General features: G+C 48.2%; 6 protein-coding genes across 6 annotated transcripts; 5 read left to right on the forward strand and 1 right to left on the reverse strand.

Annotated features, from left to right (window-relative positions):
- Positions 1 to 13: 13 nt before the first annotated feature.
- AtWU_08368 (uncharacterized protein) lies at positions 14 to 888 on the reverse strand (the record flags this gene model as incomplete). The annotated part of the gene is made up of 2 exons (XM_035503476.1): positions 14 to 294; positions 351 to 888. 2 exons carry the CDS (start codon positions 886 to 888, stop codon positions 14 to 16), a joined length of 819 nt encoding a protein of 272 aa, XP_035359369.1.
- Positions 889 to 1,607: 719 nt separating this feature from the next.
- AtWU_08369 (uncharacterized protein) lies at positions 1,608 to 2,475 on the forward strand (the record flags this gene model as incomplete). The annotated part of the gene is made up of 3 exons (XM_035503477.1): positions 1,608 to 2,143; positions 2,200 to 2,277; positions 2,334 to 2,475. 3 exons carry the CDS (start codon positions 1,608 to 1,610, stop codon positions 2,473 to 2,475), a joined length of 756 nt encoding a protein of 251 aa, XP_035359370.1.
- A 3,537-nt stretch (positions 2,476 to 6,012) lies between these two features.
- Positions 6,013 to 7,367, forward strand: AtWU_08370 (pectinesterase precursor; the record flags this gene model as incomplete). The annotated part of the gene is made up of 5 exons (XM_035503478.1): positions 6,013 to 6,174; positions 6,226 to 6,333; positions 6,406 to 6,797; positions 6,854 to 6,918; positions 6,970 to 7,367. The coding sequence occupies 5 exons, from the start codon at positions 6,013 to 6,015 to the stop codon at positions 7,365 to 7,367; spliced, it is 1,125 nt and encodes a 374-aa protein (XP_035359371.1).
- A 400-nt stretch (positions 7,368 to 7,767) lies between these two features.
- On the forward strand, positions 7,768 to 8,560 carry AtWU_08371 (DJ-1/PfpI family protein; the record flags this gene model as incomplete). Its single annotated transcript, XM_035503479.1, has 3 exons — positions 7,768 to 7,835; positions 7,889 to 8,081; positions 8,138 to 8,560. The coding sequence occupies 3 exons, from the start codon at positions 7,768 to 7,770 to the stop codon at positions 8,558 to 8,560; spliced, it is 684 nt and encodes a 227-aa protein (XP_035359372.1).
- Positions 8,561 to 9,020: 460 nt separating this feature from the next.
- On the forward strand, positions 9,021 to 10,354 carry AtWU_08372 (Zn(II)2Cys6 transcription factor domain-containing protein; the record flags this gene model as incomplete). The annotated part of the gene is made up of 5 exons (XM_035503480.1): positions 9,021 to 9,145; positions 9,208 to 9,261; positions 9,313 to 9,831; positions 9,879 to 10,028; positions 10,078 to 10,354. 5 exons carry the CDS (start codon positions 9,021 to 9,023, stop codon positions 10,352 to 10,354), a joined length of 1,125 nt encoding a protein of 374 aa, XP_035359373.1.
- A 3,102-nt stretch (positions 10,355 to 13,456) lies between these two features.
- On the forward strand, positions 13,457 to 14,854 carry AtWU_08373 (glycoside hydrolase family 71 protein; the record flags this gene model as incomplete). The annotated part of the gene is made up of 1 exon (XM_035503481.1): positions 13,457 to 14,854. One exon carries the CDS (start codon positions 13,457 to 13,459, stop codon positions 14,852 to 14,854), a length of 1,398 nt encoding a protein of 465 aa, XP_035359374.1.
- Between the last annotated feature and the right edge of the window lie 349 nt (positions 14,855 to 15,203).

A 15,203-nucleotide genomic window follows, 5' to 3' on the forward strand; every position in this document is an offset into this window, starting at 1 on the left:
ATACATCATCAGATTATTTCATAACCATATCTTTGACCCATCCCGTAGTCCTTGACTCTGAAGTTGTATGATTGGGCTGCTGTGCCGCACACACCCCCACGTAGAAGAAGCATTGTCTGATAGTCACCGATGACCCGGTTACTGCTCTGTTACTGAAGTCAATCACATCAGAGTAAAGGAGCTCTGTCTGGTGGGCACCCAATGGGTCATTCTGGCAGAAAAACATTGCCTCTTCATAGTTTGAGAGATATGCATATTTCAGCTTTAAGTCACGCATATATCTAGCGATTTGGCCTGAGAAACGGTGCGTTAGCTGTATTGCCATCCAGTAATAGCTAACTATTATTTACCAATAAGCCGTCTGAACATGAACTCTTTACCAGCCAGAAGGGTATCCCTGATTCTGTGGCTTGACACCCATGGAGATTTCATTTCCCCAACTGCAAGGGGAGAACCGGCAGCCCTTCGCATAACTGAGTCGGGCACGCGATTGTAGACCTCATCAAGGACGCAACTTTTGAAATCACCAAACTTGATGTCAAGCCCTTCCGACAGAAACACTCCTCCCATCACCTGTCCCACGTTCTGATGAAACCGCCCCTGCGCTCCAGTCTCATCGCCAACTGAGATCTGCTCGCGGGACAGGTGATGGGGGAGTGGTGCTGAGTCTGTGTTCGCGACACGATTTCCTTTCCATTGAAAGGCATTGCAGAGGCTCTCAACGTCGGATACGAAGTTATCCCAAGGGCGCATTTTCCCTGTAAAGGATACCTTATGAATGGCGCTACTTGTTGTATGTCCGGGCCCAATTTGTAGAGTTGGTAGAGCCTGCAGGACCAAATCCTGGGCATTCAGGACGAGGGTTCCCTGAGGGGGCGCGTTTGGCATCCTGGCAAGCTTTAAAAGCCGTTTTTAAAGCCTTTATATGTAAATGGTAGCGCTGTTTCATTTCGCAGGTTTACATGATGCTCCTACGTATGTTTATCCTAAAGATACTGGTGTGGGTCTTCCATGAAAGGCTTGGTTTTTACGGCCTTGTTGTGGATCGTTAGTGTCAGCACTCAAATCACATCAGGTTATAAAGCACATATTTAATCCTATACTGGAAATACAGTCTTACGACTGATTTTCCTTATGTATTCCAGTTGGGTAGCTCAAACGATCTCCTTTATGATATTAATTGTTACAGAAGTACCGTTGAGGCCAAAGACCAGGATACCTTGATATGCCGATTGACTCGATGGCCACAAAATCGGAAATTTATCATGGATTGTAAGGGAAAAATACTATCTATAAAGACGGAGAGTAAGACGCAGTGTTTGCGTCCAGTGAATGTCCAACATTAATACACCAGTAACACATGACTAAGAATTTACCCAAAGCAAAGCTAGGATTTGATTGGCAGGAATAAGGTTACCGCTGGCCGTGCCTCCATCATCATATTTAGATCTCTCTTTTTCTCGTTCGTCTCTCCCTCTCTCTCTTCAAAGCCCATCTCAAAATATTTATCTTCTCCGCAAATAGTCGTTCTTATTACTTTCAGCATTTCTCTTGACCAAAGTATCTGTTGCTTCGACATCTCTTTGTCGCTGCTTTCTGACACCATCATGCCTTCGCGCTGGTTTGCTCAAAGCGAGGTCGCCCCAGGTACAATCATCCAGCTTAGGAAAGCTAAGTGGGTAGTCCACGAGAAAGCTAGTGAGCACTGCTTCCAGCTTAACGAGGACGATCTGCGGGACAGGCATGACCCCTCCTTCGCCTGTACTCGTCTGATCTGCGAAGCACGTGGACCGAATGGGCCTGTTCAGGGTCATATGCGTTATTATAAGCAGATCCCCATTGAAGGAACGGAAGCTGAGCCTCCTGTCATACGAGCCAAGCAAGCAGAATCCTTTAGTCCACCGGAACTAGTGTACCTACGCACTTTGACCCAGAAGGGATCTACAATCACCCCCCGTCTGCTGGACAGCAAAGAAAACAAGCAGGATAATACTGGCTTTGTTCCCGGTGGATTCGTCATTTGGGTTGTGTGGGCAGTGGTACCAGGCCTCCAACTGGGTAATGATATCGGCTCTGCACCATTCTGGGGGCTGAGTCGAGAGGAGCGGGATGCAGTGCGTCAAGCATTCAAAGACACTATCACGTTTGTCATCCTAATGCCTTTCCTGTTCGCTCATTTTGACTGATGTATCGGAACAGCAAGCTTGACAACTGGGGACACTTACCTTACCCTGAACAAGCTAAGAACCTTGTGTGGGATTCTACCACGGGAAGTTTGTGAGTACAGCAGTCGGGCACTTTGTTATTCTTACTAAGTCTGGGTTGTTACGCAGGTATTATGTCGGATTTCTTCTTACCTGCCAGGCCAATCCACGAGCTTTCTGGTCTCCTGCCAGATGGGCAGGTTGGGGTCTGGCAAGGCCTCCAAGGGAATGCCGGGATTGGAGTAGAATCACAGAGGGCTGGGAGCTCTAGGGTATTCTATTTATTGCTGGGTTACTGCCAGGTCAGCAACTGGATGCCCCCGGGGAAGGCCATCACTTCGGTTTCAATCAGCGTATCTGGACGTCCACCTGCAAACCGGAGCTCAATGTGTGTTAGCAGGGTGAAGATATCATGCATGTAGATGTATAATGGCTAATCTAATTTGATCAAATTGCACTCGGTCCTTCCTTCCCTTGGAACCGCTGGAATAAAAGGCCCTGCGGTACTGCTCGCCCTGCTCCCTCTCTGGTGCACATACATAGCTACTTGGTCTAGCAATAGCTCGTCTATCCACCAGCTCCTTCAATGCATGAGAGATCGTTTCCACGACACTGGGTTGTTGTGTATAAGAGAGATTCTGAAGCGCTGTGAGTATTCAAGTCCCGAGAATATGAGATTAAGAGTAACGATCTCCTCGAGTCTTCCGTTCGGAGGGGTGCTGGTGGGCCAGCTTCTCATAACCGGGCCACACCTAGCTCTAGTGCATGCATGATGGCTCTCCTGCTGACGCAATACAAGCATCGGTGTGCGCGCAAGGAGAGGGTAGGGTTCCACGGCCGCCATCAACCTCCAAGCATGCCCCGGAAAGATAAGTCGCCTCATCACTGGGTTGGCATACACGACCCAAAAGTATGCTGCTGAGCAATTTAGCATGTGTCTCATCACTCAGTCATGACCCAGGAAAAGCGGCATCATGGCCGTATCCCCCACAGAAGGGCAGACTGCAATCACGCGAATATTATACGGTGTCTATTCTATGGCAAGTCTCCTTGTAGCCTAATAGCCAAACCATGCCTATTAGCCGTCTTCTCTTTTGACATGACCGCAGATGTAAGAGACTCTGACCGTATAAACCGCGCCCTACTTGCTCCATACAACACTATATTTGGACGAGGGCAAATACCATTTATGGTGGAGGTGTTGATAAGAAGCCCGGGCCTCTTCACTTTCGTAGAAGTAGGGGATGATTGTTTTGGCGCTGAGGTGTATTTACTCCACATTCACGCGGAAAGCTCGCCCCTAGTCCTCGTCACTGAGGTGAGGATGTCCGGGTACGCTCCGGTAGACATGCTCCACCGGATATCCACCGTTTGTGAGTTCTACTAGAAATATATGTCCACGATATTACAGAGTCATAAGTAGCTATAGGCACTTGATATAACCAGTATCAAAGGACTTTTACCCCATCACTCACTTACTCACCCAACCGTTATAAAAACCCCGGACAAGCACTGCTCATTTTTTAGATCTTGAAGGGTTGAAATCACAGTCCTTATGGCATTTTTCTCACCGGGTTTTCAAAATAATGTAAGTTATATAGTAGATATCGATTTATGCGTGGATCAATATATATATAGTCACCCCGATAGGAATCAATAAACATCACAGAATCACGAGCAGGCGCTCTCCACGCCGCTAGATTTAAAGCAGTCACCGAACTCTCAAGTCGCGAAATTAATTTTGCGTTGTGGAATCGGAGAATTAAGAACCACAACACTCGGGTAAATTTTCCGCGATATTTCGGTGGTCAAAGTAATGATTTCCCTTCATTGTTATCGTTATGTGATCGACTAATCGTACATTGCATTCTACATAGATTTCTACATAGATTTAGTCATTTCTCTTTTTTGAGGCTTATTTGTTAATCAAGGCTTGCGACAAGCAGGCATTGGGACAGAGAACAGTTGTGTTGGAGTGGCAGAATAATTGGACGGGCAAGCGGTAAGACAGATGGAAAAAGGGGCAACACAGGTCTCGTGTCCACACCTTGGTTCCTTTTCCTCCTTCCACTTCCACAACTAGGGATATCACAGCTAGCATACATGTACATGCCAAGTCGATGACCGCATTGCTTCCTAGTTAGAGGAGATTGACGATCTCACAAATCATCTCGGGCAGGTAACGGACACGTGAGAAGTTACTCTTCGACAACTCGCCAAGTCCTGAGTTGACCCAAATTTGCGACATGGATTTGGATGAAAATATGACCTGTCGACAATCGCAGTTGATTAAGGTTGGTTCCGATACGGATATTTCCTGATTAGGAAGGCAGCTAAGCAATAAGGTTGGGAAACGATGATATCGCAAGTACCAACGTGCATGCTCAAAATATGGAATGAAGATGTATCCAAATATGTACGCTTTGAATCCCCCGCCTCGGCTCCAGTTACTATGATCTGTCTGCGCAATCAGTGGCTTTCAGCTTGATCTGTCCCATTCCGTCACACCCGGGCCTGCAACCTCGGGAGATGCCTTTCAAGGCCGAGTTAGAGTCTGCCCCATGATATGTGGCAATATGAGCCGTGCATCTGGGGAGAACGTTGTCTTCCCGTGGGAGAAAGTGTGGGTTGTTGCAAGTTCATGACCCAGGTTTATTGCCTGGTAATCATAGCAGCTTTAAGCTTATCGACATTACTGAAGCATCAAGTGGATCTACCCCATGTAAGACCTTGACTTCTGCTGAAGATGATCGATATTTACTTAAAGAGACATCGTCGCCCTCAAATGGCCACTTGTAGCAGAGCACCACTGTAATTGAGCAAAGACCGAGAGATGATTCCCCTCGACCAGTCTATTTTAGGTCCATAAAAGGGTTAATATAAGGGATAGATTAAATGCCGGGTAAACAACGGCAAAGTTGATTCCGGAGAATTTTGAGTTTGGGTTATCAACTTGAAACAACCGTTTGCGCCGGGGCTCTGGAAAGAAAGAGACCCGCCTGGTCCTGTCCACTTATCTCTCATTCTATCCACGTTGTAAGCAGGACTAGCTCAAGTCTTCTAGGTTTCCCTCCCAGGAGCCAATTTGTGTCACGATCATGAGCTGGCCAGGTTCACCAATTGGATTCTTTCTTTGCAAGCCAAAGGTAACCACGATTCGGTGTTCAGTAATTAGGTCGAAGCTCTGGATGCTTAACCCCTGAGCGGTGTAACTTAGCTTCCGTTGATCGCTTCAGCTGGCGGCCGGTAAACACCCACTGAAGGATTCGTGTCTCACACGTTACTTCAGCCGAGCGTTTCAAAGAGGCGCGGATGACTTTGACAATTTAAGCTTCATCCTTGTTTCCTATTTATCCACAGTAATTGGGAGATGAACGAAAAATCCCGAGGCTGTGGGACAGGTATTATAGGCCACTCATGAATCAACTTCAAAGTACAAGGGCATAACTATTCGACTGCAGTTGGATAGATGCATGAGCCTGTCAGAGTCAGATCGATCCGCAACATGGATGGGTCCCGCTGGGATCTGCTCCGCTTGGCTCACCCCTGTCATTCTTCCAAAAATATGGGTCTGCCTGCTCCTTGCAGGTCGATCAACTTTTTTTCCGTTGACGATCATGTTCGACTTTTTGTTTGCGCAAGCATTACTAGTCTGCCCACTTAGGAGACTTCACATTAATTGGTCTAGTTGAGGGGCCGCACGGATGACGATGTAAATAAAAGCGCGCTGGAGCTCACCTGCCAGATTTTCGCACAGCAGCCGGCATGCGATCAATGGGTTTCAATCACCAAGTCACTCCCTACCAACATGGGCTCCTCGATGCCTCTTGTCGGCCATAGTCTGGCCATCTTTATCTGTGCGGCGGTAATGATGAGCGTTAGTATTATGGCGGTCGCGTTGCGCACTTTTGTTCGTATTTATACGGTTCGAGCTTTCGGGTGGGATGACGCTCTGATGGTTATCGCACTGGTGGGATTCCTGATCTTCTCACTAACATGACAGCGGCTGATATTCAATTAGGCTTTGTTCATAGCCCTGGATGCATGTTGGATGGTTGCATCGAAGCGAGGGGTTGGCCATAAGAACGAGGACTTTACTGATTATAATACAATGGAGCAGGCACTTCTGGTAGGTCTCTTTCCTTTTCTACCAACACGCGCGTGTACCCATAACCATTCCGATATAACTAACCATTATCAGTGGTGGTGGCTATGTCAAATGCTCTATAGTTGGTCTGCCGCTATCACCAAAATATCAATCGCTATTGCCCTACTCAGACTAGCTGTGCACAAAGCTCACCGCATTGTTTTGTGGACGGTGACTGGTGTTGTAATAATCGCTGGAATCATGATTTGGCTAGTGTTCCTCGCCGGCTGCCAACCAGTCTCTTATTTCTGGTCGCATGTGAATGGAAATCATGAAGGATCATGCATACGTCGGCAGATACTGTTGGATGTTGGCTATCTCTATAGTTTCCTGATTGTGCTGTCCGATGTGACACTCGGGATCATGCCAGCCGTTCTGATCTGGCACCTGCAAATGGACCGCCGGACAAAGATTGCATTAGCCGGAGTTCTCAGCCTAGGAGCCCTGTACGTGCACTTTATCTTTTACAACTTGGAAAGGAAAGATGCTGAACCTGTTCTAGAGAGAGTGTCGCCGTGATCATCCGAATCCCATATCTGCATACTTACCATGACACCAACCTTCTATGTGAGTTTGCCCAGACCTTCCATCCCGTCACCACATCCCTAACCCCTGCAGATGCAACCTACCAAATCGACTTTTGGTCCATCATCGAGATCGGAATCGGCATTACCGCAGGGAGCCTCGCCACCCTTCGCCCGTTATTCCTTTGGGTCTTCGAAACTCGATCATACTATGGTGGTAACTCGCGTGGCAAAAAGCAAGGCGAAGAGGAGCATCCTCTGTCGAACCTATCCACGGATGCTGAAAGGTTACATAACCCAAGCAATTGGGGTGGGGAATTTGCTCCAGGAAAGTCGAACAGTCGTCTAGTAACCACCGTCACATCTCGCCTGAGCCAGTCGGATAGGAATCAAGATGCTATGACCCTTGGGGCAGGGTCATGGCAAGCACTCTATCAGGTCAATATTCAGACAACAATCAAGATATCGGAGGGAGTGGATGAAGCAATATAACTGTGTTCCCAGACTCCTGTATGGACTTTTCATTTGTACTTATATTATATTGACATAACAACTAATCAACAGAGACAAGACAATTATTCTGATCATAACTTCCACAATAAGATGTGAGAACATCATAAGTTATGCGTTCGTCATAGTCCGAATTTCGGGTTAAGGCTTACCACTCTCCGGAGGGCATGGCGAACCGAGGACGGAACGGTGGATGGCAGTTCGAGCCGTCCCGCATGCCAAGTTCATCCGACAAATCATATGCGCCGAATCGAAGTATACAGAAAGCATCAGCATGTCTATAAAGCCTGTGTAGGCCCTCTGATGGAGTGATAATTCCAGAGCAACAAATTCATCCCAACAGCTTCTAGCAACCAACTTTCAAAGCAACAATCAAACCAACATGTCTACCAGTTTCGATCTTCGGAACCCCGGACGCCCGATCCATGTCGGCGTTGTCTTGTTGAATACGTGAGTCTCAATGTATACACATCACTGAAAGCATCTAACTAACGATGCTACAGCGTGACCGAACACCTCGACATCGCCCCCGTTGGCTTCTTCCACAACTTTAGCACCTCGTTCGTCAAAACCCTCCCACCCTTCGCCATCTCCGACGAACTCAGATCCCAGGCCCTAGACTTCGTCACCCACTGGGTCACAGAAGATCGCACGACCCCGGGCTCCCTGAGCGGAAACCTCAAAGTCATCCCAACAGTACTCAACTCCCCAGCCCACACTCCACATCACAAGCACATCATTAACTCCCACAGGACTCCTTCGCCACCTGCCCACCCCTCGACATCGTGCTCATCGGTGCCGGTCAAATGGGATACCAAGCCACCACCACCGAGAAAGATTTCCTCCGGAAGTGCTACGCCGAATGTTCCGCGTTCTTGTCTGTTTGCGGTGCGTCGGACGCCCTCCTAGCCACCGGGATCTTGGAAGGCAAGACGGCGACAGGTCCACTTTCGTTTCTGCCATTGTTTCGTGAGATAGCGCCGGGAACGAACTGGGTGGAGAAGAGATGGGTGAGGGATGGTAAGATGTGGACTACGGGGACGTTGTTGAATGGCCTGGATATGATTGCTGCGTTTGGGAGGGAGGTCTGGGGTGGGGAGGGGACTTTGGTGGAACATGTGTTAAAGACAGGGTATTTCCCGAGTAGGGATGTGGATTATGAGGACGAGAAGTGAGAATCAAGGTGGCAACGGAGAGTATTGGTTCACGATATTCGTCGCCCTTATGCTTGAGTAATGGTCATTGATATTATATATTCTTCCAGCCTACCTGGCATGACTTTTTAACTTTTCAACATGTAGAACTGGAAAAGGAACACAATAGTAGAGAAGCTAATTGCTGACTCGCTATAGGTCGCTGGTGGTGATCTCGGATGATGTATATTTCAAAGACAGTCAAGCATAGAGACTATATTAGAGCAAAGTACAGTCTGGTGGCGGGATATACTGATTGCCATAGCAAGCACATAGTATCAGCGCTAATCCTAATCGGGAGGTCCGGCTACACTTGCCATCCGCCCGTCAGCTCGGCTTAGCTTTCCCTCCGCACTTCCATATATACCTTCGCCCTATCTGACCGTCATCATCATCGATCGTTCTCTTATTCATTTATGGCTTGATTTTGGGAGTAACAGTAATGGCGGACGATTATAAGTTTATGTGTCCACGTCCGCGGAGCTCCAAAGCTTGCGATGCATGTAGAACGCGCAAAATCAGGTGTATACCCAACGAGAAAGGCGGCGGGATAGACGCCTGTCGAAGGTACGGACTAATTCTGGAGTAATGTGCTCGTGCTAAACCTTGTTGACTTGTGTACTCCGTAGATGCGCAAAGCTTGGATACAAATGTGCAGTTAACGGGAGTCTCCCTTCATCAACGTGAGTAATATGTTGTAACTTATCTTCAAGCCATTAGCTAACCGCGGACAGAAGTGCAAACCGTTCCAATGATCGAGTTGTGAAGGCTTCTACACATCATGGCGATGATGTTGTCTCCGGACTATTTCGAAACAAGCCAAAAGGAGAAGAAGATGAGGTGACGCAGCTGCGCCAACTGCATCGCGGTGTATTGCAAGGCCGGATTCTAGGCGAAGGAGATCCTCGTACCCTAACAGACACCCAATCCAGCGTCGGTGATACTGTGGACTGTAATTCTAGGTCCAGCAAGATCAACTTGAATATGCACGAGGCCGAACAGCTACTATTGCAGTTCAAACACCAAAGGGCATACTTCCCGTTCATCGTAGTACCCGAGGAGACCACGGCGGCGTCAATGGCATCATCTCAACCCTTTTTATTACTGGCTATTCTGACCGTATCCTTGACGCGAAAGCCGCTTCTGCAGAAGAGGTTGGATGAACGATTTCGCCGTGTGCTAAGTGAGAGGGTCATATTTTATGGGGAGAAGAGCATGGATTATGTTCAAGGATTGCTGGTTTATATGGCGTGGTATGATAGATGGTCCTGTTTGGTGAATGGTATTGACTATGATCTAGGCGTCCGTTACATATCCGACCGCTCAGTCGCCAGGGCTCTCAATTCATGCAGATACTTGTGACTATGATATCTGACATGAAGCTTACGGAAAATATGCACGATCAGGCTGCTCGAGACATCTGCCTTGGGTGTTTTAGTCTTTCATCTATGTGAGTCTGTGTCAGGTAGTCTGGGACAAATGTCTAATTGGATGCACAGGTTATCCGTTGGCTTCCGCCGGCGTGGTGATGACGTCGCCTATAAGTATCTCAAAGAATCAGTGAATGCCAATCAGCGATCAAATCAACCGTATGATGAACAGTTTCAACTCTCAAAACTTCATGTCCTATTCGAGGAGATAATGCGCTGCCAAATGGAATGTAGTCCTCTGAAATGTCCAATCACCAAACAACAGAGAGTCGAAGAGAAGATGGAATCTCTCCGCCTAGAACTTCAGATATTTGAACGAGTACATGGTCCCAGCACCAGTAAGTAAATCTACAAGCCCCAGAGGCAAGATACTAACATACACATTGTTCCTGTACATCTTCTACTATTATCACTCAAAGTGCATATCGCACTTCTACCTTTCCGAATTCTTGATCCTAGACCGAGCAGCATAACTAATCCCGACCGCTTCGTCGACCAAGGTACCTCCTGCGCCGCTGAAATCCGGTCTTTTTTCGAATACTTCCTTTCCATCCCACAGGATCAATACATATCATTCTCGGTTCGGGATTGGTGCCAATTAATTCTCACCATCAGCGCAGCCTCCGACATCTGTTTCCTATCCTTTGCTTCTATGAGCCCTATATGGACCGACTTCCAAATCAAGACGCGATCAGGCATGTTAATCTATCTCGAGAGTCTTTCTCATCGAATGTCGAGACTTTCCGTCACAAAGGCTGGAGAGACCCCTGATGTATATTATATGTTCAAGTCGGTGTTGGATATAGTGCTGTCCACATATACTCCGACCAGCGGGGGCTCTTCATCCCTAACGTCAAGAAGCAGTAGGGAAAACGCTTCTTTGAGAGAGGAACCTGGCCGTTATGTGGCTGCTATTTCGTCCACACCTTCGACCCGCTGCCCCATGGTGAACGGGAGTATCCAAGAGTCGGAATTCTGGGAGGCCATGAAACAGAGTGATCTGTACCTAGAAGGGTTGGCGGGCGGGATAAACGGTGAGGATGTGTACACATCGGGAGTAGGTAATTTGCTCGCTGATTGTGGGGATTGGCCGAGCATCTTTTCAGAATGGGTCAACGTGTCAGTAACTTGAATGAGAGACATCCCTTAATGGGCGGAGAAGTTACGCCAAAAATCATGGACCCGGTTTATCGGTAAGAGGTGCTGTAGATTGTGTTTGGGGACTCGCATAGTCTGGCATTGTGACTCCACTATTATCTCGAGCGAAAGTCTAAGATAACCACACACCAATATCGATCTTTGGCAAGGGCTTTACGCTGTAAGTATCGTTTGAGTTGCAGACGCCTTATTCTAAGAAGGTTGCATAAGCTGCGCCTAGGACTCTAATAGAGACAATTGCAGCTTATATGACACCCCAACCCATATCCGCCTGCCAGGAATACACAGCAGGTAGACCAGGACTCTTACCAAAATTCACATAGGAGGCATGATGGCTGACAAGCCCCCTTAGTCTCATCTCATCGGATCCAGTTCACGGGTGGATAATTTACTGAATTCTTCTCGCGACAGCGACTTTGCATGGTCGCTTTCATCTGGGTATGACCGAAAAGCAACTTGAGGGAAGACATACGATCAATCAAGCCAGAAAAATGGGAAAGCTCGCCATGAATGCTTAGCATCGGAGAACGCTGAAGGTGTGGGAGTCCAGGGCCCAGGTACGAATGTTATCGACCGCTGTCGGTGATACTAGGCGTATGACACTCACATTTCTGAATGTTATGAATTCCAAAGCCCGAAATAAGGACTTGCATTAGTATTATTGCTGTGGAGTAGGTTACAATCCAATCAAGTATGTTGTCAACATGCACCAAAGGACTACGAGGCGGACAAACCCAGCTCCTTGCGTGTTTCTCTGCGTACCTTTGCCATAATTCCTAATGGGCTTCGTAGTTAGGCGGAAATACATGTCGAGAGATAGGTCAAATTAGATGGTGATTCAAGGTTAGCCGTCTGCAGATGGAGGGACGTATATGTTGGTGTAACGGGGTACCCCTGGATACTACGCGAAAGGCCGACCCGGTGAGAGAGCGCAGGGTAGGTTTGAAAAGTAGACGTCAAGCAAGGAAATGTTGGATCCCAGGTACGCTGCTAGGAATATGTTCCTGTGGGCAAATGAAGGAGATTCGCAGGGGGGTGGCAAACCAATTAGCAGTGACTAGCGGAGAGAGATATGGAGACAAAAAATCGATTCTTGGGGCGAAGTGTTGGGATTCAGCCTTATATTAAGTTGTATTAATATTGAGCTGTAGATCCTGGTGGACATAACTTGCATATTTGACGGAGTTGTCTCTCTGTTACCTTCTGGAAGGAAATTAAGTAGGGACTCATGTCGGACCTTTAACAGCAACCTTGCATCCTTTTCAAACCCTCGGTCAGAAGCGCTGTGCGACATGAACTGGTAAGTGCGGTAGTGGAGCCAATTTTCTGACAGGTCAGCTGTGGGTGAGTTGAGACTTGGTGAACCTGTTTCAGTTTGCATCAGCCCCTGGATAACTTCGTTTCATCGTAGAATTTTTGGCCCCATACACCCATGCTGCGGTTCGTTTTCATTGGTGTGTTCCCAGATGGTGATTTATTGATGCAAGTATCCGCGTGGGTGCAGGGCTATCGCAGCATCAACATTGGTGTTTGTGTCTCAGCGCCCCCACCAACACCGAGTCAGCGCTAAGCATAACCGCTACCCATTGGTGTGAACAGCCTTGCGCCGTTGCACCTTCGGATCCATTCAGAATCTAAGCTAACGGCGTTCATTGGCGAACCGTAAATGAGATCATTCCGATTAAATTGCACTGACCACATCGTCCTGATAAGCTTCTGTTCTTTGTTTCCGATCCTTTGTCTACTTTTTGGCCGACAAATGAACTATTCTTCCTTCGCCATGGTTTCAATCTTGAGCAACAAACTTGGGGTCCAAAATGCCCGTAACACTCTCACGCCATATTAATTTCCCACGAGGCTTTTTCGCATGCGACGCAATGACTCATGACTGGAAGAAATGTTCCTGATTACCCTCACATCGACCCACGCGATGGATGTACACTCAGAAATGGATCTAGCAAACGCCCCGCCCTATGGCAACCGGCCTGTGACATGCCACAACCATCCTGACGGCTTGCATTAGTTTATCCCGATATTGCAGATGGGATAGAGAAAATCCTCCTATTGGTTACAACCCTGCATCGCCAGGTTCGGAGTATTGATTGGCTCGCATACGGGAGCCGTTTATAAAGACTCGAGTGCCTCCGAACCAGTTCCAGCATCACGCCCACTTTCCTTCACCACCCACTCGGGCTCTTTGCCCACAGTCACTCCTTTATCGAACTACCACAGTTCATACTCAATTCTTCAATTTTATTTTACTCGTGCAGATAGGCTAGACGCCCTCACGATGATGAGATCCTTGTTCATCGCCCTTTTCGGGCTTCTATGGGCTAAGCAGGCGCTGGGCGCCGCCGTGTTCGCCCACTTCATCGTCGGTAACGCATGGAACTACACACTCACAGACTGGGAAAATGACATGACACTGGCCCAGGAGGCCCATATCGACGCATTTGCCCTGAACATGGGTTACGGTGACTCGTCCACCGCAACGCAGGCTGCTCTCGCGTTCGAAGCAGCCAACAAAGTCGACTTTAAGCTTTTCTTTTCCTTTGATTACGAAGGAGGCACCGGTGCCTGGCCAGAATCTGACATCCTCACTTACCTTAACAAATACGCCTCCAACTCCGCCCACTACAAGTACAACGGCAAGGCATTCGTCTCTACTTTCGAGGGTACCGCCTACGCGACGGACTGGAAGTCCATCAAATCTCAGGTAGACTGCTTCTTCGTCCCGGACTGGTCATCACTCGGCGCAGAGGGCGCCTATGAGGCTGGCGGTGGAGGTATCGTCGACGGCCTTTTTAGCTGGGGTGCTTGGCCTTCCGGTCCGAACAATATGAGCAATGCTACTGATCTCACTTACCTCGATCTCGACATCCCTTACATGATGCCTGCCTCTCCGTGGTTCTACACCAACCTCGCTTCGTATAGCAAGAACTGGCTCTGGCGTGGTGATAGCCTGTGGCACGATCGCTGGGAGCAGATCTGGGATCTGCAGCCAGAGTGGGTGGAGATCCTTACCTGGAACGACTACGGCGAGAGCCACTACATCGGACCCATCCGCGAAGATGCAATTAGTCTCATGACGACCGGTGGTGCACCATTAAACTACATCGAGAACATGCCCCATGATGGATGGAGAGATCTTCTTCCTTTCGCGATTGACACTTACGTCAAAGGAAACGCCACTCTCGGCGACGAAGGCATTGTCACCTGGTACCGACCCAACCCGTCGGAGTCCTGCGGCACAGGAGGTACTACCGGTAACACAGCCAGTGAGGGACAGACGCTATACCCGCCCGCTGAAGTTGCTGAGAACAAGATCTTCTACTCGGCGATGCTTCATTCGCATGCGAATGTTACTGTCACTGTTGGAGGGAAGTCGTTGGGCGCTACTTGGGCCAAACACGGCCGGAACAGCGGCGCAGGACTCTACCACGGTGCCGTGGAGTATGGTAGTGCGACTGGGAAGGTGGTGGTTAGTATCACCCGGGATGGGGAGACGCTGGCCAGTGTGGCTGGTCAGTCGATTAACGCGACGTGTGTGAGTGACCTGTCCAACTGGAATGCTTGGGTTGGATCTAGCGTTGCGAAGAAGACGAATTCCCGTCGTGATGCTACACTCCCAGTGAAGAGTAGACATGCGCACCGTCATGTTGGGAGAGGACATAATCGCTTTCATTGATGCAGGCATAGCGGGAGTTTAGATTCCAATTTGGTACAATGTATATTTCTTTCTAAAGTTTATCGTACGGAGAACATCAAACACGCGGTGATTCATGAGATATTGTAAGGATTACAACACAAGATATACAACGAGTAAGATACACAGCGTCACTTTGACACCTATCTCAAGGGATAATAGTATCAAGGAGATAGATAAAGGCATACGCACACGCACACACAATGATAGGGCGCAATTTGCTCTCGCATTTAAGATGTATGTTAGGCTTGCGGTATTAGCTATCGACTATAGAGCCTACGTCAGTATATTGGACATCTGCTTTTCATTCCAGTTCCATTGTATCAGATAG

The sequence above is a fragment of the Aspergillus tubingensis genome (assembly GCF_013340325.1).
Source record: "Aspergillus tubingensis WU-2223L DNA, scaffold_9, whole genome shotgun sequence".
Classification (NCBI taxonomy): Eukaryota; Fungi; Ascomycota; class Eurotiomycetes; order Eurotiales; family Aspergillaceae; genus Aspergillus; species Aspergillus tubingensis.